Genomic DNA, 26,415 nt, shown 5'->3' with positions numbered 1-26,415 from the left:
AAATAAATACCTTTTTCAACAGGCAATCAAATTTTTACATTTAATATTCTATTCATAGAGTAAAAATAGAGTACTTTGAGTATTTTTTGTATGTTTTACAGCAAAAGCCACACTGAGCTATGTGCTCTGTCCACTGTGATGAACTAAATCCCATATTTTAGCATTGTAAGGAGTCACTATTTTAAGATTGCAAAGACTGACTAAGATGAGTAACTGGGTGACAGATTATTAATTGCCAAGACATTGAAAAATATATAAATTTTCATAAGTGCTTAAAACTTTCTAAAAAAATTTTTCTCAAACATCTGATTTAAAAAAAAAAATTTCAGTTCCTTAATGCACACAGAAATAAGAAACATCAATGAGATATTTAATAATATATTTGTAAATGAAACATTCTACTTTATCTTAATTTTTATTGTTTGTTACTTAGCACAAAGCTACACAAAGAGATGATATCTGTGCTCTGTCTACTATGGGAATCAAAACCTGGTTTCTAATAGTAAAAGCCTGCAGACATACCACTGTGCCATCAGGGGGCATCTTAAATCAGAGGATTCTATAACATGTTTAAATATTTAATAATTTATTACAATTTCAAGTAAAAAGTTTGTAATCAGTTAAAACATAAGTAAAAAGTTATCTGGCAAGTTTAGAGGTTATTCTGGTACAATCTCAAGAACTAGTTTTTAGGAACAAAACAAAAATAGGTATTTAACAAACTGTATCACAATACACACTTTTTATAACCCAAAACTTGTATATATGCATTAACCTTTTTTGTACAAGTATTGTAAAGTTATTAATAAAAAGCATACCTTTATCACAAGTGTTCCACTAGGAGATCCTTCTTCCACTTGAGGAGCATATGATTCACAGTTCTCAAATACAGGTTTATTGTCATTTACGTCAGTTATAAAGACAACTACCAAAGCAGTACTGGTGTGAGTGGAGAGAGCTCCATTCCTACAACAAGATCCGTCATCACGGGCAGTAACATTAAGTTCATACTTATCTTTGTCAAGCTGAATGGGTCCATTTATCAAACGAATCACACCTGAAACAAATAAAATTAGGTTACATATATTTTAAATGCATATTTTGTTTTATAAAATGTGATATTTTCAGTATAATAACATCAATATGCCTATATATTTTATACTTGCCTTTCTTTAAATCTATCTGTCCCATCAACTACTGCATCAATGTGAAACAAATAACTTATTTAATTTTGGTAAGATCACATCTGTTTAACAGTTCTTTAAACTTTCAATAAAAGATACAACTTATCTCCAATGATATACTTCTAACACATAATAAAATACCTGGATCTAATTTAACATTTTAAAAAAGTTTTACAGTTATCACAAAAAGGTAGAAGGAAAAAACTTTTCCTTTTAAAAGTACTTGAACCACTCCACAAATTTTGGAAGTCATCACAGGCCACACATTTCTTATTTATCAATTAAACTAACTCAACATCAATTGTATAAAAAAACCCACTGAGTTCATTCTACAACTGCCAGGAGTCATATCAGGCAAAAGAGAAATGTTAAGCCACATTCTGCCCACCTCCTTTAGAAACTGGTGTTAAAATCTAATGTGAAACATCCATAAGAAATAAAATAAAAGCTATAGAATTATACATCTAGTTACTTTTGGTGATTTTAGTTGTAAACTGGGTTTCAAAACAGTAAAAATAGCTTGTGGTAGTGAAAATGTGCGCGCAAATATAATTTTTTGCATAATATGAAATATGAATGTTACATTCTTAAGGGCTATGTTTACAGACAATTTACACTTCCAAACTTCTCCAGTACACAAGGAATGAGCAACATAGTCTTAACAGAAACAAAGACAATTTTTGAAGTATTTTTCATTGTACATAAGAGTAAAGGTTAAAAAGATGGTATCTGAATTATTTCATGTTTAAAATGGTGAGATTAAGTACCTTTTAACCCTTTATTTGCCCAATGAGCAATTCATAGGTTGGTGTTGATAGTATTCATATTGTAAAAGTAGTAGCATATATAAATATATTAAACACAGAAGTGAAACACGTTTTACAATTTGTAAGCTTGTAGTAGCTTTCACACAATTTTTTTTAAATAAAAATAAATTACTTGTAACCATCTTATTGGTCCCCAATTATCAAATCAGTATGTATTTAAAACTGGAGGGACAATGTTTTAAATATCTTCAAAGGGAAATGTGCTGATGCTAAACCTTATACTAATTGATTGTGTATATTTTGATACTGCTGGATGATGCACTTCCAACTTTGGAGAGATCAATACACCTAACAGAAGGATGGTAGATTAGTGACAAAGGAACAGTAATTAGAATAGATGATACCGAAAGAGAAAATGGCAAAATGAACCACTCATTGAGAAGACACCATAAAACTATTTATATAAAATCAGTTTTAAATACATGTTGAACAACTCTTCTTTTTGAACGAGGATGTTTAAGTACCTGTTCTCTCTTCTATCTGAAACATTCCAGATACAGTACCTCCCCCAACAAAACCAAAATGAATATTGTCTCCATCTTTGTCACTTGCCACCACAGTAGTAACTAACGTGTTGGGACCGGCATTTTCATCCACATTGGGAGTATACACATCTTGGCTGAATTTTGGTGGTTCATCATTTTTGTTTTCTGTGTAAATTCGTACAGTAGCTGTTCCTGTCATTGGTGGATCTCCCATGTCTGTTGCTCGAACAGTCAGAACATAGGTATTGTTGACATCTGCATCTAACCGTTTGTTAGAATATATGATACCTTTATTATCAATTGTAAAATCATCTCTTTCAATGGAGTACTCAATCTGAGAATTTTTTCCTGTGTCCAAGTCACTTGCAGAAACTGCAAATAAAACATGTTTTCTTATTTGACATAGAATGACATACACCTAAATATATTGTAACCATTTAATACTACAGAAAATAATTTAACTTTATCCAAACTATATTCACATTTGTTGTTTTTAGAAAATTACATCATTTGTATACATGTATAAAAAAGAAGAGAAACATCTAGTGAAATATTTCGTGTTCAAGAAAATGGTGTGTAAACTAAAATGAATTCAAGCACATTTAATACACTAATATGCAGGTTACACTTGCTAATATTAATGTTGAGAAAAACAAAATTTACAAGTATTTCACAACTGTAGTCCTTCAGCTAAATATGTTTTAATTACTCTAAATGTTTCACAAATAGTCTGAATATCTTACAGCAAAAGATATTTAAAATGTTAGTGGTGAATGAATTAAAATGTCTGTCAAACATTTATAACTACCAAAATTGTAGCAATATATCTTATATACCCTGCAGAATGGATGTTCCAATGGAAATATCTTCATCTACATTATGGGCTTGATAGTCAGGAAGCTCAAACCTTGGAGCATTGTCATTCACATCAGTGACTTTTATTGTGAGCTGTATCAAGTAAATAGAAAATCAAAGATGAATTTCAAAAACAACTTTTAGCAAATTTAAATAATATTTATGTTACTGGGGGGAAGGAGAGAAAAAAATGTAGGTTAAACTAGAAAATAAATTTAATTAGTGGAACATACATCTCTCCATCCAAAGATAAAGTTTATAACCTATAAGACTTTTTCCTATATATGAAAATTCTGTTCACTTTGAAAAGCTGTCAGCCAAATATATCATATTAGTTTGCTTCTTATAAAATGGCCAACTGTATAGGTAAAAATTTAAACACTATTTTTAACAATTAAAATATGCTCTGTTTGCTGCAACAATTTTTCTCAATGGAATATTAATGAAAAAATTGTCTTTATAAAACCTTCCTTGTCATGGAGACACTCTTCAAAGGCTTCAACAATTCCTATATTTATCTGAAGAAAGAGCTCCAAGTGCCAGAAAAGGTGATAATCAGTTGGAGATGGATCAGGTGAGTATGACATATGCTCCAACATTTCATATTTTAATTCTCTCAATTTTGATATAAATGGTGATCTGTTTGGTATGGGGTCTGGCATTATCTTTCAGCAGAATTGGTCCACATGTATTTGCCAATTGTTCTTTGGTGGTTAATTTTCAATGCATCTTATCAATTTCTTGGGAGTAGGAATTGTGCTGTAATTGTTTTACCTGGTTGCAGAAAGGAGTAATGGATAACTCCCTCTACTTAGTACAATACTGTCATTAACCTTTTTTGGGTGCAAAGGCAGTTTCAGTATCTCGTAGGGACTCATGCATTTAAACATTGTCCTGATCTCCTATGGTTGTCATTGCAGGTGATGATTTACTTCAAGAAAGACTCCCTCTTTTTCCTAACCAGTTTCTGCCCTTCCATCAATATGTGCAGTACCCATTTGTACAATTTTTTAACTCTTCCAATTGCAGCCAAGTGATGAGAAACAGTTGCACTGGAAACTTTTATGTATGCTGCAAGTGCCCAAACTGTCATTTATGGGTCAGCTTTCACAACAGCTCTTTATCTTTCTTCTTTCACAAAGGATTGAGGCCTTCCTCAGGGTTCATATCCCCAGAACAAAATTTCTGGAACCAACACTGAACAGTTCATTTAGAATTAGTCCTTTATCCAAACATCAAATTGATGTTTTTAGTGGCCTTGGCCACATTTTTCTAAATTTGAACTGTACAAAAAGTAGTCTAAATTCATTTGAAGACACCTTTGGGAATCCAAAGACAGACAAAAACAATTATAATACAACTTGGCATAACAGACAAATAAAAAGCACAGAACTCTCATCAATACTGAATAGCCTACAATCAAATTACTGTATCCAGCATATCCTAATCTTAGTCACTCTTCAACTAAGCAAAAGTTTGCCATTTCATATGAAACAACCTAATACACAATTAGAAAACAGGAATTAAATTACAATTAAGAATATACACAATTCATTTTACATTTATTTGTTAAATTATTTTCAATTAGTTTAGAGGATGGATTATTCCAAAATGTTGTATGAAAGTCTGATTGATTTGTAACCAAAATAAAGTAATTACTACAGTGACAGCAGTTAATATTCTCAGTTTTTAAAACCATTAAATATGCAAACCTAGCAGTTATAAACCTAGGTTTTCATGTAAGTGGGAAAAACAGAGTACAGATTTAAATTACTTCATCTGTGTATTCAGGTGTATACTGCTACATAAATTTTAGGCTAATTAAATTCACAGAAAATGTATAAAAATCTTTTTTTGTAGATAATTTATACATGTACAATTACAAAAAAAACAAAACTCTTAAACCAACCTCAACCGAAGTAGAAAATCCACCAGAATCTTCAGTGGCCGTAACTATCAAAGAGTAGGATTTGGGCTGGCGAAGATCTTCATAGTCCAGATCCTTGGCAAGTTTAACAACACCAATTGTTGGATCAATGTTAAAAGTGCCTGCCCCACTGCCTTGCGTACGAAGGGTGTATCTAATCTCTCGGTCAGCAAATGATTTTGCTCTCACTTCAATAATGCTGGAATAGAAAGTAATTAATCTGCTATATAGAATATATCTTAAAAAGATTTTCAGCAAATGCAAAAAAATTACATCATAAGTCAGCTATACCACCTTATGGGAGACTGTAGCAACACTAAGCCATTTGTTTGACATTTGATAAATTTAATTTAAAAAGCTCTGAATGTAGATATTTTGAAGTAGAACCATTCAAAGACTTTCAGAGTAAGTTGTAGTTTGTTTAAGGATTAGTACTATCATATTTATACCCCCTTAACTACAGTAAAAACAAAAAAATTCGTGAAATTGAATTTCATTAATTATATTTCAGAAGCAGCAAATGGAAGCTCTTGCAAAAAAGTTTAAAGAAAATAAGTTGAATTTTGAATAATCAATAAATAGAATGTTAATAATTGTGCCTTTTTCTAGATAAAATAATTGATTACACAAATATTTTATTAAAACCATAATTAAAATGCACAAACAATAAACAAGGTGTTTATAAACCAATAAGTAAAAATTAACCATGCAACACAATTATAGCTTATTCAATATACCTTAAGAAACATGAAATTACTCTTACATTCTACTAAAACAGTTCAATGTGTCATTCATATAAGTTATACAAAGGTAATTAAACCAACTCAATAACAAAACTGAAAATTTCACTGAAACAACTGGGAATATAAAACTAATCTTGAAAACTGATCACACTTATTCTATTAGTTCATACATTAAAGCTATGAAGAAACAGTTCAAGTAAAAATATTAGCTCTAAAACCAGACACAGAAATAAGAATAAGAATAAAAAAACATTGTAGAAGAATAGAAAGGTCTTATAAAAATATTTATGTTTAACACATTTTCTTTTATAAACCATTGACAGTCATAATCCATACATGAATCAAGGAAGATGCTTAACTAAACCCCTTCTACAGTATACATGCTATTTATCTACACAATCTGTATAAAAGTAATTATATATTTTACAATGTCATACAAACAATCATTTATTATGGTGCTTTATGTTGGGATATTAACATAGGAATTTGCATTGTAGACTCCTGAATTTAATGAGGATGTAACTTTTGAAAATAAACTGAGTGCCTGGGTTGGTTGATACTCTTCACTGGAGATCAGAATTAATGGAACTAGAACATTTACCAGTCAATACTACTCTGTGTGTTCTAATTTTCACAAATTCTGACACCTTTTATGACCTTTAAAAATTAAAACTTAACAGTTCTGTTTGGACAAAGCCAAGAATTGCCAAACAAACACAAAATACCCCATCAGTTTCTTGAACATTTTATTCAACTATTTATCCATCAAATGTGCTTATAATTTATGCTTATTATTGTTGATTGCAGAATCCTTAACGATACACAAGTCACAAAAAAAATAACATCAATATTGCAATTAATCTCACAAATTACTGATGGAATTCCAACAATAAAAATAAATTACTCTAGAGGGCAATAAGAAAATTAAATATGATGTGGACACCATTAAAAAAAACAAAGTTGAAGGTTAAGATTGGTATAAGAGAGGAATTTGCCCAATTAATTTACTGAATCATAAAAGCAATGAAGAAATTTTATGGCAGATATCTGTCAAATTTATAGAATTACATTATTTCACAAACATGCAATTTTGTGCTTAGACAAATTAAACCATAAATCAGAAACATTCCTTACCTAGCATGCGAGGAAATGAAAATTTCCTTTGTACCCTAAAGATGGCAGCACATTAGTCATATCAGCTGACTTTCTTTCAAAAATTTTAACGTCTTAAAAAAGCAAAATTAACATTATTGTCATTACTTGTTGATCAGATAACATTCATTAACTGCCTGATATTTTTCTTTAGAACAGGTATAAAATCTACTTTGAAGATGAATCATAAAAATAAAAATACTTGAAATACTTTAAGGTACAATTACTGAATTGTTCCTAAATCCCAGCTATTTAAATCTTCATGTTTATTACTGGAGAAATGCAGTTTGTTTTTTTTAAACCTAGCAGATCAAGGTTTATTCCTATTTAGAGTATTTTAATAAAACATAAGGAATAACACTACTAACCAAGTGAGTGAAATAAATGTGCAGGAACTGACAGAAAAACAAAAAGGATTGATATAATAAAACTATAGAGAACATACACATTTCAAGAGTTCCCACATCTTTTAAAACAAGATAATGAAACATTAAATTCTCCAGCTTAAGAATAAAGTATTGACTCTTAAGAAAAAATTGTAAAGATTCTCCATACCAACAAACTGTTATAAGGTGGATTTAAAAGTCAAAGAAAGCAAGAAGAAATAAATAGTTCAAGCTATGCACAGTATGAGTGGTTACAAATATGAAGATCACATATGCAATTCATAAATTGACATTACTCTAACATTTAAGGTTAAAAATTTTTTACACACACACACACACACACACAGTGCACATTTTTTTCAAATGCTGGTTTTTAATGATGGAAGTTATTTATCAGAACAGGGGTGATTCTTGTGTGGATAATGTTATGGGTCTCTAGCTTGAAGAACAAGTTATACATATCAAACCTTAGAACCAATACTGAAGAACTACTTGTTTGTCTTACGCATTTACACAGTGCAACACAAACACTGTATGCACAAGCCATTCAACCATCTGTTATTTTGAACTAGTAAGCTACAGGCAAGGCAAATACTCCATAGCAAGTCTTGAGCTTTTGGGCTCCTCTAATCAAATATAAATCTGTACAGATAACATCATTCTTAAAACACACACCATAGCCATAAAGTACATGGGTTCTCAAATATCGGGTTGAGAAAAATTTTTTATGTAGAGGAGTGAACAACGTTTTGACCTTTGGTCATCGTCAGGTTCACAAAAAAAGAACTGACCGGAAGCTGACCACATATTTGAAAGGGGTTGTGTAACTGAGTGTCGGAATGTAGAGGGCGGTGTTAGATGTTTGAATATATAATTTTATTTATTATATTAATATAGGTATAAAGGCATTCCTTTATATTGGTTTATTTTGGGTTTAAGTTGTTGTACAAGTAAGGCTTCTTTAATTTTCCGTTTGTTTATGTTTGTTTGTTTATTTAGTATTTGAGTGTTTTATATGGTTATGTTGTGTTTATTTGATTTGCAGTGTTCGAAAACGTGTGAAGGTGACTTATGTTCTTTGAATCTGGTTTCCATTTTTCTACTTGTTTCTCCAATATAGAAGTCGTGGCAGTTATCACATTGTATTTTATAAATAACGTTGGTGTGATGTTGGTCAGTGTAGTTTTTACATAGTGTAGACCTCAGTTTGTGCCTCGTTTTTGAATAAATTTGGTATTAACTGGAATGTCATATTTTGTTACTAGTTTTTGCCAAATGTTGGTTATTTTTCTCAACCTAAACGAGCCGTTTGTAGATATATATTTCTCTACAAGTGGGTTTTCTCGACATCACTGATTATTATAAGAATATACATCGTATTGAACAAGTTACAATGCAATTGAAATACAAGGGTAGTACAGAATAGTTAACTCTCATTCAACAACTTCACTATAGACTGCCACTGCTTTATTTTCTATAAAAATATAAAATTAACTTTCTCAGTTTTTTTCAGTATTTTTTCAGGATGCTAAATAGCTTTAAGGTTTTAAAAACTGTACTATATCTAAGAAAACACAAGCAATTTACTATTGTAACAAAAATTTCTTTCTGCAAATGAGCTTTTGTATTACATTATGGTTTACAATAAATTACATTTTTCTGGTGTAACATAACAGGTTCAATTTCAGACATTTAACCTTCTAATTAACTGTCACAAATGAAGTTGAAGCTAGTTTCAGTACAAATATTAAACTTTTTTTTTAATCACTATGTAAGATTTGTTTTTCAACAGTTTCATTTACTAATAACATCACAGACATCTAAATATAAAAACATGTTTTGAACTGTACAAAGGTTTGCAATAACTCACTCTGAGTCTTTCCTCTGGTTTTCTGGAATTGTTGTTTCATACTTTTCCATGTAAAACTGTGGGGCTCTCTTCCCTCCCATTATAGATAGCCTCTCTTCTGGAGTGGACTGATACTGACTTAATCCACCACTTTGATCTTCAGCTCTGACATACAACACATACTCCTTGTCTAACATAAACTGTTCTGAACCTCTTGTTCTCACCTCACCAGAACGTTCATCCACTTCAAATCGTCCTCCGGCTGAAAATATTGAAATAAATATCTGCTCAGGCATAAAAGCAATGTTTCTTTAGATGGTGAGAAATTTGAACTTGAAATAAAAAAGCACCTAAAAATTCTGATCTTAATACAGAATCAAATAGAATAATTCACTTTTATTCAACAGGGTGTCTGAAAAAAAACCTATTACAAAACGTAAACAAGACAATCACAAGTTTACAACTTGTAGAAGATGAAAGGTTTACAACTTGTAGGAGATGAAAGGTGCAGATGTACAATTTAGTTATGCATCATTTCCCATCAATACACCTCTACATATGCTACATTCACATGCTGGCTAATGTTCATGTAGCATTCCCAGATCAGTCACTTGTGTCATGTTGACAATACTCTTCCTATATAACAAGAAATGTTGTGCCGGCTAAGGGTTCAACCTTTTTTGGCCTCTTTCTTGTGTAACACTTACCAACTTTTGAATTGCCAGTATCACTTGATTAGTTGATCTTTTCCACATGCTCTGATATTGTCCTCATATAAGCATAGTCAATTTTATATCTGGTATACACAGGATAAAGTCCTTTCTGTCACCTTGTTTGATAATGACACGTTTAATGACTGTGTGCATTTTATTTTACTGCATTTATTATGGCAAAAATAAACTGGATACAAATGTCTTTCATCCATCACAAACCCTATGTAAAGTTTGTAACTGTCATTGTTTTAGTCTGTAATATCAATTTTCAAACCTGTCATCTTGTTTGTTAATGGCACATCTGGTGCCTGAACATGTGTTTTACTTACATTTATTTTGGGAAAAAAATAGCAAAAACAAAACAAACAAACCGCATTCATGTGCCCTTCATCCACCACAACCCTTAACTTCAAAATGTCAATTTTCAGACACACTGTACTTGACTGTTTAATATACCTTTTGATTTGATATGCGATTTCTGTTATAATCTAAATATTTCAGACTCAAGCATTGCATACTTGGTTTCTTTGTTAAAATATTACGTAACATCAACTTAAAAGAAAAGTAAAAACTTTTACCACAACATGAAGTTCATACAAATTTTCAGGAAAACATCTAAAACAATAAGAATGGTTTTAGTTCTATAGTAACTAATATTCCCTCAAAAGACTACTACCCAGACATACTAAATATTGTGCATTATCATCTACATTACAAGACATGTTCTGTAAACCTCTAACACTGGAACTCTATAATACAATTAAAATTATTAACAGTAGATATGTGGTATGAAAAACCTTACATTTTGAGACATCAACATCACCTTAATCATATTTATTTCTGGTTTACATAAAAGGTTTTTTTTAAGTCTTCTGTAAAAACTAAACACTAGTCTTTAAAAGATGCAACAAATAACGTTTGAAACTTACAAATATTTGCGTGCAAATCCTTTAGATGTTCAATATTTAAAGTTACAAACTAACTGCTAGTCTGAAAACAAACTTTGTGACTTCATACTTTATTTCTAAGGACAAAATAGCAACTGATGTTCTTTCTTATGTTTTTATAAGTAATATGATGTGATGAACTTTCATGTTAGGTTTTAAAGATTAGCCAGTTACTTGGATAAAAATAAAAGCAATTTGTAACTTACTTCTGTCTCGAACAAGCAGGTAGTGAATACTGTTGTCAGTGTCTGGGTCTCTAGCCTGCAACTTAAATACAGGAGTTCCAGGAGGAGCATTCAGCTGCACCACAGCTTGCATGGGTAGTGGACGGTTGATGAAATAGGGAGGTTCATCATTCACATCTTTTAGGTGAATGATGATACGTTGTCGTTCGTGTTCTAGAAGAGGAAGTGTTTAAATAAGTTATAAGAACACTGATTAAAATATGTTAACCCTTCTAACACAAATACTCATCATAATTGTTATTTATATATATTTGTCTTATCACTGCATGTTACCAGTACTAGTTACAACAAAAAACTACTGAATGTATATCAATAAGTTTATTACTAGTTCACTAATAAAACATCTTATTCTGAACAGTTTCATATGTGTACTCTCAGCTTCTATCTTTGTACATACTAGGTAACATTTAACAGAAAATACAATTTCAGTCAAGTTTGGAAGTGCACTTGTAACAAGTCCTTTTTACATATACATAGTGGGACAAAGAATAGTTGAATTCATTAGCTTATCAGAATATGCAGTAAGCACGAATGCCAAATTATCAGCATACTTGAAACAGTGTGTAATACAAGATATAGAAAGCTTTCATAAAGTTGTGTAAAATGCGTTCCAATAGAAAACTGATACCAATCCAAACCTTCATTTATCAACTAGCATTAGCATACATAACATGGATAATACAGAAGAGTGAAAAGCAGAATGTTGAAAATGTAAAAAACTGTCCTCCAAAAATAATTTCTCTAATAATTGATTGCCTTACATAAACACTTTAATAAATTACAAATTAACAATTTTTTTATGACTAGTTGAAACTTTATCCAACACATCTGTATGTGTAAATCTTTTAGTTCTTACTCTCATAAAAAGTCTACAAGTCATTTTTATAAATTAACCTTCAAGTACATAATAGAATGAAGTTTTTAAAACATTTATATAATCTAGATTTCACATGGAATAGCTTTGTGCATACAGATTTTTCAATTACACCTACTTATTAATACCAAATGTGTTCTACTGTTATTAAAAATTTCCTTTTCAACTAGAAAACTATACAAGAATCGGGTTCTAAGAACTTGTTAGTAACAGACAGCAGGAAAAACTTTAAATCACAAGTTTCAGGCAATTTAATGAGGAAAAAAATCCAGTTTCTGTACTGAACAAGCGATTTAAGAATTCAATGCAATGAAATATCACAAGTTACATACAACCTATTTATTATGTTTGCATACTCATGAAATTTTAACATCTCTTATACGCCCACTGATTTTGAATAAGGGCGCATTTTCTCATATGTTATAGTGAGGGTTACACATTTTATTAACACGTTTAATCTTTTCTGAGCATAATCTGAGATTGTGTTCACTATTCGAACCTGAAAAACTTAATCTTTTTCCACGAGCTCACACAGTTTCCCCCTCCTACTTGAGTAACATTCGTATGAACACAACGGAAGCCATTTTGGGCCGCGAAGCACGCACGTGTTTGTAACGATCGATATTCATTCCTGTCGTGCTTATAGAGCATGTTATAATCATCCAATGGATAGACCACCACCAAAGTTGCGTGAGAATAGGTTATAACAACTTTACCTTCTAGTCCATCATTTCCTTTCTTTATTATTCCGCTTTGTTGTTGTTGTTTTTGTTGTTAGCAGATAACAGGGACATTTTAACAAAGCTGAGAGTTACTCGCTAAACTACGAACTCTTGCTGCATTGCAGTCATGGCAAGTATTCCTCTGAAGCTATAAATAGTAGATTAGTCTTGCAGAAGGTACAACGGAGAAAACTACGGAACACTCATTAATGTCGGTTGTCAATTTTGAGTTCTGTAATTAAGGGCATAACGCACTTGAAAAACATGAATGTATAGAACTTACGATACTAATTTTGATCGTACAGAAATCTGACATTTACGTGAAAACTAACGAAGGATCTGTGAATATTAAAACCGTTCGAATTCACAAATATTATCACAGATGGATGTCGTAAGACAGTCAACAAGTCGAACTTTTATGGCAAAAAAGAAAAAAGCATACGAATCTAAACGCACTCTTCGAAAACAGGTTCTATCATTAGAGTGCACATATTACAACAGTCTACGGCTTACATTCCTGAAGCATAGAATAATAGGCACATCAGACAAAAAAAACAAAAAAACAGTTGAAGCCAAACACTCTTTCTGCATCGAGTTAGAACAAGTTTATCCTGTAATAGTAAAGTACAATTTACAAATACCACAATCATTACTAACGAATATAATACCAAAAACTTTTATTTTGCCTTTAAAGTGGTTCAGTAACATTTAACAAATTTTCTCAGTATAAAAAAAATACTTTTTAATACCTTAACTACAACACAATTTAAGGTAGCGTATACTATAAACATTACAATTAGGCTTACGAATAAGATGCTCTTAAGCAAACACTGGCAACTTGGTATATACAAGCTTTTATTTTTTGATGATCCCAAATGAATATTTTCGTTTCAATAAAAATAATTATCTTACTAAAAAACTAATCACTGGACGAAAATTGTGTATACTTTATGTATACTTTGCTATAAAGAAAAAGATAAGGCTTGTATTAAGACCAGTAGCAATGAAATTAACATTCAGTTATTGTAAGTAGGTGTTACATTTCCGTTCCAGTATCATGATTTTTTTCTTTGCCGCGTTGAAAACATTAAGGAATGTCATGTGACCTGTTCTTAATAATTAAACCACTGAGAAACAGACAGCAGCTGTAAGAATTCGGGCATGTGTTTTGTTCCCCAATATATCCATGTACAATTCCATTTCGAGTAATGGTAATGTCTAGAAACATCTGCTAATATTGTTTTTACTAGTGCTTAACGTACTTGTTTGTTCACGCATGCATTTGTTAATTATATCACATACGTGGTCATCACGATGTGCTATCAAAGTACTGAATTATCACAGCCTAGCGAGTCACAAATATCAATCAATGTGCGAGCGATCTTACAAAGGAACGATCTACAATTTACGTACTTTAAGGGAAGGGTATGTTCACTTTTGTGCGATAGGTTGTACGATACAATCAACTGTTTAGTTATGCATGCGACAGTTATACTTCGATGACCCTGGCAGGATATTAACAAAGTTTCCTACCAATTGCTGCATCGTATTTCTTTGCACCTAAGTATTACACAGACACAGAAAGCAGGAAACTTCCAGAGTCACCAACCTTTAATTCTTTCTTGGCACAAGTCCAACCTACACTTCTGCAGAACTGTCGCTGCACTTTCTTCGTACAGTCATCCATGCATGAAGCAGTTACAATTCTTTTTAAGGTAATGTATACAAGGAAATATCCCAATTAAACTGCAGGCTACTTTAACCTTTCATTCTTAAGTAGTTCGTCAAGGCTTTCATCGCAAAAATTGTATAATTTCATGCAAGTACATACTTTGTAGGATTCTACGAAACTTGCGAGTAAAAGCAACGAAGATTATATTACAATGTCATTCACAATGTACCTACCAAATCCAGTGCTAAGAGATCCTCAGTATCAGGGGCTCAATCAGGCCAGGTGAAATACGAAATACATAGCACTAGTCAAAACACTATTTCATCAAATCGCATGAACAACATAAAGTTGGTGAAGTGCAATGATTATCAATTTTAATTTTTAAGCTATTAATAAACTTTAATTCTGTTCAGGATTAATATCCTTATTTTCAGTTGAATTAGTTTTACAACCATTCAGAAGAACTAATGAACGAACAGGCTAGTCATATGATATAAGCAGCCAATGAGATCCTTCCGCTTTGGCTTAAGCCATAATTAAGTGTTTGAAAATGTTGCCATGAGTTAATATAATTATAGGTAGTCGCACAGTGTCTTGAATATTAAAATGTACATTGTTCTCTAGTGGCTTCTTTGAATCTATTTCGCCTTTTATATATATATGCTCTTTGTACAAAAATGTAGAACAATTTCTTTTTATATCACGATGTACGATAACGAAAACCTTAGAACCAAAAGGAACTTCTTGATGGTGATGCTGTATGATATTTGACCAACTATCTACATATAATTTTATAATTATAACAGACAAGTGTTACCACCTTCAGGTTTATTTACGAAAATGTAGTTTCTTCCCACCGGCATCATTTGTTTCCAAACATTTTAGGACGAACGTTGATATATACTGTATGAAACTAAGTGATTAGATTTTTTTACGTGAATAAATAATGTTTTGCTCATATATACAACAGAATTGTATGCAGGTGTACTTTTTTTTAAATAGAGAAAGGAATTAAATATTTTAACTATTAACAAACAAAATTTTCTACAAGCACACATGCCTCAAAATCGTTTGAATGGTATTTTATTACACTTGTGTGGTTTTCATAACACGTAACAGATCTGTCACTCAATGTTTCGAGCAGTTTTGAATCGAAATAAATTTTGAACCTGAAATTCGCAACTGGAATGACAGACTTCCTTGCAATTCACCCGCATACGTTACGATATACATATTTAAAACTTTTGTTTGAAGTAATTTTCGCCACTTAATAAAGCCAGCAACTGCAATGTTTATGCATTCGTCTGAGTGTAAGGCCCTTAAGGACAGAATTTTATATTTCATTGAAAACTATCCAAGCAGTATTCAAATTAATTATGTGCGAGGTTCCCCACATACGACATTCCTGAAAGTCTTCCCCTGGCAACACATCAAAATTGCCCCTCCTTTTTTACTGCAATCTGTCAATGCTTGTCTTCCATGATGTAAAACGAACAGAGAAAAGCAACCTGTCAAGCGACAATCGCTGTGTTCTGGAAAGTTATGAACAAAACGTAATTCATAAGTACGACATTAGTCACGTCAGGGTTCCGCCAATCTGGCAGCTCACCATACGTCGTTTTAACCTAACGTACTGCTACTGTAACCTTATGAGCGCCATTTGAAAATAAAAAGCATATTTGCTTCAGCGTTTCGTTAATAGAAACGTCAGCACGTATAAACTATTGACAAAATTATAATTGTTTTGTTTTTAAGCCATGATTACCAAAAAGGCAAATAAGTTCTCAACTAGAAGGTACTGAGAAGTTGTGTAGACACTAACAATATTTTGAACTATTTTCTTCGCTTCGCCAACCATGACATAAGAAACAAAATATTGAAATTTTAATAGTACTGAAGGTAGTGTTTTGAAAGAAAAACCAGCAAAACACTGGACTTCCTTCATTAAGTACTAGGTAAACTAGTTTCTCTCAAAGTGAGGTTCGTATAAAAAGGTTCACGAAAAGATAATGACTATAAAGATGATTTAGTTCAATGAATATATCGACTATTAAAGCAACACAGTCAACACTCCCAATAACATTCGCACAAAAGGAAGGGTCGAATACTGAGAACCATCAAGACAGACGATATGTACTGTTCATTAGTGTTAACAAGTGAGAAAACTGGATCAGATAATTAACAAGAAACAGTGGATTTTCTTGTAGATTTAATGGAATAAATTTGGTTCGTCGGAAAGCTTCGGAAACTTTTTATAGTAGCGAGAAATGTCTGGTGAATTTGAACATTCTTCACAAATAAACGTAATCTTTAATTGGTAAAATACTTCAATTATTAACACGACATGAATACTTTGATAAAACAGCTTATACTGCACAATAATAAGAAAAATGTACGATAATTATGTTGAAATAAGAAAATCATAAAACTTCGCCAGTGAACATTAAACAAATGCTTAAGTACAAAACTTCAACTATCAAACCTTTAACATGTTCGATTTGGTGGTATTTATATAGTTGTATGAGCTATAATATTCTGCACTGTATCAGACGCGCAGCCACCAAGTTCGAAGTATTTCCAAGTTTATAAACACAAAAAACAAACCAATGCGTATTTATAATTAATGGTAATATTCTAAAGGAAAAACATTTATTCCACTCAACCTGCCTGCATTTGTAAAACCTTACAAAATACTGTATTTAGCTTAAAATGGATAGAATTAACAAACAAAAATATTCTCGTAATAAATTCAAGGTCATGTGTATGCGTGCGAAAATAAACGGATTATACTGGCTTGTTAGAAATTTTCAATACTTTCTGCAGTCAAATACTCACCTTGACAGTTAACACGGAATACAGTAATATCAATAAAAACAGTTATCTGGGTGTCGCCAGTGGTACTACGATGAAGTTTTTTTAGAATTTTAATACCTGACAAATGCTCTCGTTTACCTGTACAAGACTTGCTCACTTGTAAACCTACAGAACTGGGGCAAACTCAGTTATATTTTAATAATATAAAAAAGGTCACAATTTTATTAACACAATATAATTTCGTAATGTAACATGACGGTTCTCTTTCTAGGTGCCCAAGGTTCGCGGGTTCGAATCCCTGTCACACCAAACATGCTCGCTCTTTTAGCCGTGGTGGCTTTATAATGTGACGGTCAATCCGACTATTCGTTGGTAAAAGAGTAGCCCAAAAATTGGCGGTGGGTGGTAATGGCTTGCTATCTTCCCTCTAGTCTTACACTGCTAAATTTGGGACGGCTGGCGAAGATAGCCCTCGAGTAGTTTTGCGCGAAATTCAAAAAATCTTTCTAGGACCACTAGCTTGGTGGGCCGGCGGTAAAATGACGGATTTCCAATGATACAAAAAACACCCATGTTAAAATGTAATACACATTTTGTAAATATTCCACAACCAACACACACAAAGGTATTTTCTCACAAACTGGCAAAATAAAAATCATTCACGGCCTTGATAATTCTAAAGAGCCCGATTTATACACAGAAAGTAATATATCCTACAATCAATAGGACAGTCTCCTTAACCTTTTGACTGCCAAGTGTTTCAGCTGCTACAATACAACTCTAATGCTTCTTCATTTTGCAACTTTTTTCGTGAAGCCATTTTGGATCGAAAGTGAAACAATTTGTAAGTTGGTCAAATGCATGTATGGTGTTGGTATTTAGCGTTGAAGTTAGGTACTGTGCTACCGATCGGCTTGGACGAGTTATCTCGTCTACGGCATTGAACAGGTTAAAACAGGTTTCCGATTACACTTAGATAATGCTTCCTAATTCAGTATTCAACCAATTTATCTATATTTAAGAATATGTTACAACTAGCTGGACTGCCCACCCTTTGCAATGAAAACTATGTAAATTTATAGTTAATAAAAGGTTATCTTAGGAGACGAAAGGTTGTTTCCCTTATATATAATTGTAAAAAAACCTACAAAACGTGAAACTGCAAATTTCCATGCATCTCCATATGGACCCAAGAAACAATGACATTTAGTAAAACTCCATTAGTAAGGGTCGTAGTGGTTAAAACAAAAACGCCCATAAAAAGTAAAAAAAACAAACAAAATACAAAACTGAGTTTGCAATCATCTCTCCATGGACACAATGAACAGCAAATTCGGTGAAGAATCATCCACACCACGCGAAGTACTTACACGGACAGATAACACAGAATAGTACAATTATATGTACACACATGTAAACTAACATAACGATAAACATTTTTGAAACTTCGTTAATGCACATCTAATGTAGTCAACTTCAATATATAATCAACAATATAATTATCTTTTTGATCACGTCTTATAAATGCATGGATTTCATATAGTGGGTACATCTAATCATTCAGTATTATACACCAGGGCATAAAACAGGATTTATACAGTTCTCACACGGAAACAATTTCAAATGCATTTAACAGCATAGACGTAACATGCATACAAAAATATGTAAAATAATCCAGGTATATAAAAACGTCCTTTAGCGAGTGATATTTGTTATCGTCGCCACATCAGTGTTAAAATATTTTATCCTGAAAATTTGTATATAATTTGACATACTAATGTTGAAAAGTTAGGGTCTGTAGTCAAGCAATCTCTTGAAAAATCTCGAACAGAACCCTGATAATGAAAATGTTAAATAACAGATTTCGAACAGCTGGTGATATTCGCGATTAAACCACGAAGACTCCAAGTTCCGTTGATTTTTCGTTCTCTATTACTCATTAATTCACATTTTTAGTTACACGTTATTAAAAAAAAGCTGTACAGATTTCCCCATCTTATAACTTTGTTTCGTTTAACTTCATATGATTGATTTTTGTGGAACTACTATATGAAAAATACATAATTAATATTTCTAAACTTATCACAACAGTACTACACGGTTGTGCAATTTTTTTATTTATTTTTTTTACACGTACTATTGCAAAATCACAAGATGATGAATACAAACTTTATTCTTAAATGGCGGAAATGTTGGTAGCAGCCGTTTGAGGTTTAATGGAACAAATCAATTTTGAAACGGTTACAACAAACTTTCATTGGGTTTCTAAAGAACTACAGTACTCAGTCACACTTATATGCTGATAAGCCGGAAAACAGGCACGGCCAGGTGGTTAAGGCACTCGACTCGTAATTGAAGGTCGCGGGTTGGAATCCCCATCGCACCAAACATGTTCGCCCTTTCAGCCGTAGGTGCGTTATAATGTGACAGTCAATCCCACTATTCGTTGGTAAGAGAGTAGCTCAAAAGTTGGCAGTGGGTGGTAATGACTAGCTGCCTTCCCTCGTCTTTAACTGCTAAATAATGGACGGCTAGCGCAGATAACCCTCGTGTAGCTTCGCGCGATATTCAGAAAACAAAAGCCTGTAAACTGATATGATGTGTGTTTAATGCCCTGTAAATATTTATATTCAATAACGATATTCTCTTGTGACAATCTTTTACAATATGTATTATATTAAAAACTCCGAGAACCATTTTTTCAAAGAGCAGTCTTCGAACAGTGCTGTGGGAAAACACACCATGTCTGACTCTTCGTCAATTGGATTCGCTTTTAATATTGCATTCGAGAAAATGCTATTAGCGTTTCACTAGTGAAGTGTTTTTAAAATATAAGGAATCTTCACGAAAAAGTAACTTAAGTATTTACTATAACATCACTAACAAACATTTAAGATTCATAACTGAAAATTGTTAAAGAAAATCTCGTAATAATAACTAAAAAGTGACACCACAGTGCTACGCTTGATCTATGCATTAAAACGACAAGATGGCATGTTAAGGTAAATCGTAGTTTCAGCCATACAAATGCCAATGAGAAAACAGATTCATTAGTTCACAATCACTCAAAATGTTAGAACTGAAGTATTCAAAAGGAAACTGGATGCAATAACGTTTCGTTGCGAGGATATATGTCTTTATTAAACGTGGTAGTCGTAAAGTCACCTATGTCTCAGTAGTCGGTATCGGGCTTTAGGTCTTTCTTGGCATGTGAAAGTCACATACATTTGACATCTCCCTGGTGCTTGATTTCAGAACAGTATTAAGTTATACAAAGGGAATCATAATTCTGCTAATCTGCGCAGTTACTGCGATCCCTTTCAAGGCCATATCGTTGTTAGTAATTATAATAATATTGATGTGTTGAATATACTCTCTTCATCCGTTAATGCAAACTGCCACCTATATTGGCAAAACTTCTTGCCATTTATAAATACGCACTTCGGAACGCGTAGGAGTTTCTAATTGAACTGAACTTAACCAAAGTATGAAAGGAAATTTAAGTGCACATCTTACTAATGTTCCGAGAACAACTGAAAGGTGGTAGTTGTTCACAGTGAAACAAACAAAGGCTTATCTGTTATACCCACCATGGATATCGAAACTCAGTTTCAAGCGTTATAAGCCTTCAGGCTTACCGCTGAGCTACTGGAGAAGTTTTGGTTGGAGTTTTATGGCGCAAAGCAACTAGGCTATCTGCGCCAAACATCCGGTAAAAAGTTAAAATTAAAGTAAAATTATTAAATTTCATGAAAAGGAATTAAGGTTAAACAGTTTAATTTTTGAATTAAAAACAAATTTGCGTTTACTTCAATTTTTATATCAAGTTTAGAGCAGTAAGAGAGAAACTACAATTATAATTATACAAGTTGTAAAGAACTTTCTCTAGCATAATTGTAATTATCATAACTCGCCAGGATAATTAACGGGCGAGTTCAAATAGCAACATTAGTCACCTCAAGTTGGCCTTTCCAGTCCTGGTTTCGGCAATTTTATAATTTCAAATCAAACTAGTTGTACTTTAATTCTTGAAAAGGGAATCACATTGAAAAAGATCTAATTTATAAATTAAAAACGTAAACAACATTAAAAAGATTAACGGCCTTTAAAATACTAGAAACATTTGTAAGGTGGACAGTGTCACCATCGCCAACGACACTTAACATGTTTAAAATGATGCCGTCGTTGAGAAACGTAACGATGGCAAGACAATAAAATGCGACTTATTGTGACCCGAGTGTTAAACAAGCAACACATTGGTGCATCAGTCCGAGAAAAAAACGATGAGTTAAAACTCTGACCAACGCATAGTCTAATTAGGACAACTTCCTCTTTACGATCCTTACGGAAGCAAAACGGCCAAAGTCCAATAGAGGGTTTTATTTGGAAAAGCTTGTTTTCACGTTGCTTACTCCAAGTCGACTGCCAGTTGGCACGGAACCGAGCCTTGAATACAAGAGCACAGTCCATGTATAGAACAGGCACAACAATGATAGTGCCAGAGTAGACAAATTTAGCTGCGGTGTCGGCGAGCCCTTTCGCGCGAATACTAACATGGCGCGCTATCCAGAAAGACCGGATAGAAGTAGGTGTTAAAGAGAAATAGGCCACACATTTTTGAATATCGGCGAAAACAGGGTGTAAACTAACGTGAAACGATTCCAGGGCCAGTTGAGAACTAAACAAGTCAGTATAAATAGTGCAGTTTGAGTGCTGCTTAGCCTCTGTGATCCAGGGCAAGAGAAATGGTATATAGTTCGGCAGTCAGTCAACACAAACTGCGAGGGGATTCTGCTCGCAACCACCAAGCCACTAAAACCATGGAAGAGCCCAGAGTTACCTGATTTCGATCTATCCATATAAATAGGAATGGATTTGGTTTGTTTTGAATTTCGCGCAAAGCTACGCGAGGGCTATTTGCGTTACCCATCCATAATTTTGTAATGTAAGACTAGAGGGAAGGCAACAAGGTCATCACCACCCACCGCCAACTCTTGGGCTACTCTTACCAACGATTAATGGGATTGACCGTTACGTTATAACGCCCCCACGGCTGAAAGGGCGAGCATGTTTGGCGCGATGGGGATGCGAACCCACGACCCTCAGATTACGAGTCAAATGCCTTAACCACCTGGCCATGCCAGGCCATAGGAATGGAAGGATAGTTCGAAAGATGTTCGGCAAATAACAGACGGTGCTTCTGATCAGGAGTATCTTATTTTTTCAGATGACTTAAAAGATAGGTCAAATTTGGGCATTGTAATAAGCCAATGTAATATGAGCTGACCAGTGGATACAGCAATGTTATCCAAGGACATACCCAATTCATCCAACTGCGCCTGGATATGAAAGGCCAAAATAAACAATGGCAGATCGTCTGTTCTGAAAAAGCATGGACAATCAAGGAAGGAAAACAATCACAGGTGGGATGTTGTGTTAAGGATCGAAGTTCCGAAGCATATAGTAAAGGCAGTTACAAACGGCAGAGGTGTAAAAGAGGTTCAGAGACTGTCTATAAGCTCTAGACTGAGGAAGTGCAGAAAGCCCCAGTGCAGAGCTGAAATCCCTAATCATGAAGTCTTGGCAGAGCCATAAACCAGTGACCCATAATCCAGTTTTGAAAGAATAAGAGCACGATATATCTTTAGCATAGAACATCGATCGGCTCCCCAAGTGATAGAAGAGAGGGCACGGAGGATGTTCAGTTCTCTTGTACATTTGACTCGTAGCTGCTTGATGTGTGGTGTAAAGGTCAGCTTATAGTAAAAAAATAAGTCCCAAGAACTTTGTGTGAGGGACCACAGACAGCACAACGTCACTGATACATATTTCAGGATCAGGGTGAACACCCCGTTGGCTGCAAAAGTGCATGCAAACTGCTTTAGGGAGAGAAGTTAAAACCGTTTGCTATGGTGCACTTCAGTAATTGAGGGTAGTCTGTAGCTGCCACTTAATATACCTCATGTTCGAGGACTGTCTTGAGATGTGAAAGTCAAAACATTGAGCCCATTTGAAACAGTAAGAGGGAGTTGTTCAGAGATGGCATTAATTTCTATAATGAAAAATAACACTCAAAACAGCTCTGAGGGACTCCAAGTTCCTCTGGAAAAGAACGGGAAATTGTCGAACCCACACGAGCTTAGAATTGCCTGTCCATTAAAAAAAAAAAAAAAAAAAAGGCAAATGACCACACAACCCACATAAATGAAAATCTCTCAAAATGTCATACCTCCATGTAGTATCATAAGCCCTCTCAAGGTCAAAGAATATTGATACAAAATGTTGTCGTTTAAGAAAGGCTTCTCTAATTGACGTTTCACGTTGAATCAGGTGGTCCATGGTGGAGCGCTGTCGTCGGAACCCACACTGGATGGGCGTGAAGAGGTTGTTTGATTCCAGGAAACAAACAAGACGAGCATTAACCATCCTCTTTGATGTCTTACAGAGACAGCTCAAAGATATTGGACTGTGGTTTGAAGAAATCTTGGGATCCTTCTCTGTGAAAGATAGGACAACAGCCTGGAGCCAGGCATCAGCATAAACATTCTCCTACCAGATCCGGTTAAAAACAATCAGAATAGCAAGAGAAGCAGGAGATAAATGGCGCAGCATATCGTAGTGTACATCACTAGATCTGACTGATGAATGGACGGCTTGAGTTCCACCTAGCCAAATGACCCTAGAGGTGCCATCCCAAGGCCGCCCGTCTACAGAAATTCAAGGCCAAAGTGGTGTGTTAAAATTGTACCCTCTATCATCACAATCCTCTCCTCCCCTTCACGGGGTACCACGCATGGCAAACGTGGGTGGATGTTCAGATCCCAGAGGTCCCTTCACCACGTACAGGAATCCACACCGAAGGGGACTCTCTTAGAACCAATACAGATGTTAAAATAATTATTCTAACTTTACACGTATTAATAAGTTTGTAAAATAAATGAAATATAACACTGAGCATTACAGCATTCTTATACGCGCGGGTACAAACCAGGTTTGTATATTTAAAATAGTTATTTTCCACCACACACACACACCAAATTTATCCTATACAATTTACAGTATCAATATTCAACTACAAGAATATAGCCCTCTTTTGCATGTGCTTTGTCCACTATCAAACCCAGCAAACAAATGCTAGTTTCATTTTAAATGTTTATTAAAGTTACGTTAGTCTGATGGTGGTAACAAAAACAACCATAATTAGCATTTTACTTTTCAGAAAGAAAAAAAAACGTTAACAAACTAAACTACGCGCAGTATAGTCAAACTATAAAATATTACCGCTTAATTAATAAAAATCGAATTTTGAATTTTAAAAACATGTTACAATTATAGAAAGTTGTCTCTAGAACTACAGGATTTCTAGCTCCAACGTGTTCTTATATTAGTCATTCCCCAAATCAATATATAGCCTGAACTCTAAGATCTTCAATACCATAATGCGTTTCGAAAACCGTGATGTTACTGAGACAATCATAACGAGGAATTTCCGAGGCTGTTACTTAATAAAAGATTATGTATTCGACACTGTTAAAATTAAACAATTTTCACTATTCTTTAAGTATTTTATGATTCTCAGTTAAAAATCAGGTAATACAACTGTGGTTATTTCTCCTCTGTCTACGAATGATAAATCACGTTTTCCCACATTTGTCAAGATATGGTGGATTCAGTAGTAAGGCCTTGTATCAGGCAGGTGGGAAAAAATTCTACTTAACGAATAACAAACGGTTAAGAAGTTACTTCAACACGGTATATTCGGTTTGTTATATTAATTACCTGATCAATTTTTAATTAGGTTATGTAGGTAGTTTACTCGGATAAAAGCTAATCAACACAAGTGTTACTAAATCTTTCTCAAGCGATTTGACATGGAGATTCAATCTTTTGTGGACAAACATCTGGAAAAGGCTGTTTATGATGGACACAGCCTGCTAATTTAGAAAAAATCTACTAATATATGAACGTAATCCTAGCACTTCCTGCAACTACTGGTATATTCTGCTTCCATATTTAGTGAAAGATAATTTTAGAAAGCTTGACCCAACTTATTTTTCTCCCACAGGCTGAGCAATTGTTTTTGAACAACACTCCTCACTAACTGAAAACAAGGTCAAGTTAAAATGTAGAACAAATATCTTAGTTTATCAAAGAATATTAATTCCAGCAAAACAAGCTGAAACAAGCTGCACTAAACAACTGGAACTGTTGCAGATGAACACGAAGTCTTTATCTCCCTAAAAACTATTTAAGAATTTAAAAGATAAAACTAATTTGAATTCGAAAAGTTTGGTCTTCCCTTACTGCCGATTTTTTCTTTCTAGCTTAGAGTAAGGTTATAACCAACTTTTTTCACATTTAAAATTGACCTGGCATAAGCCAGTTTCCTAGAAAAAGAACACATGGAATATACTTTTCGGTGATGCCTACTTCATTTTTTTTTTAATAATTTTCATTTATCATTAATATTGAAGATATCGATTGTTTTCAATAACGTCTAGACATCACACCAAATAATGTCATCTAGCCATGATTATTGAATTTTAAGTGTGTTTAAATTATACTATATTCAAATTGTAATTAGTTGCAGGCAGCCACATAAAAAAAAATACAATAATTCAGTAATAAATTTCATCGAGAAAAAATAGTTTAATGAAACCACTGATATGGAAGATTATCTTGTCGGAAAAAACTATAAATTACTCTACTATTTCCGGTTTAATCTAATTCAACTTAATTTTTAATGAATTAGCTTCACACAAGCACTCTTAAATTTATTAACCGCTAAAACATTAACATTATTCATAATTACTCAACCAAACAAAAATTATTCAACATTATATCAAAAAATGTTTTTTTTTTTTTCAGTAACATGATTGATGTACCGGTTAATATTTCAGTAACATAGAAAAAAAAACGTTTATGCATTTGCGTGTACTATAGAGTGAGTGAGTGTGTGTTATAGCAAAGCCACATCAGGCTATCTGCTGTGCCCACTGTGAGGGGAATCGAACCCCTAA

At 33.4% G+C, this 26,415-nt stretch overlaps 1 protein-coding gene across 4 annotated transcripts in view; it reads right to left on the bottom strand.

The window, feature by feature from the left end:
* CadN (neural cadherin) overlaps positions 1-26,415 on the bottom strand; it is a 154,153-nt gene that overhangs the window by 93,510 nt on the left and 34,228 nt on the right. For all 4 annotated transcript variants that reach the window (XM_076469121.1, XM_076469119.1, XM_076469120.1 and 1 more), the window contains exons 3-8: positions 11,275-11,466; positions 9,430-9,670; positions 5,261-5,477; positions 3,333-3,444; positions 2,476-2,868; positions 819-1,057 (exon numbers count right to left, since the gene is read on the bottom strand). In XM_076469121.1, the coding sequence (XP_076325236.1) occupies positions 819-1,057; positions 2,476-2,868; positions 3,333-3,444; positions 5,261-5,477; positions 9,430-9,670; positions 11,275-11,466 (1,394 nt within the window). The remainder of the gene's footprint in view (positions 1-818; positions 1,058-2,475; positions 2,869-3,332; positions 3,445-5,260; positions 5,478-9,429; positions 9,671-11,274; positions 11,467-26,415) is intronic.

This window comes from Tachypleus tridentatus, chromosome 12 (assembly GCF_004210375.1).
Source record: "Tachypleus tridentatus isolate NWPU-2018 chromosome 12, ASM421037v1, whole genome shotgun sequence".
Classification (NCBI taxonomy): Eukaryota; Metazoa; Arthropoda; class Merostomata; order Xiphosura; family Limulidae; genus Tachypleus; species Tachypleus tridentatus.
Note: the sequence above shows the minus strand (reverse complement) of the source record. Positions and strands in the feature narration are given on the sequence as shown.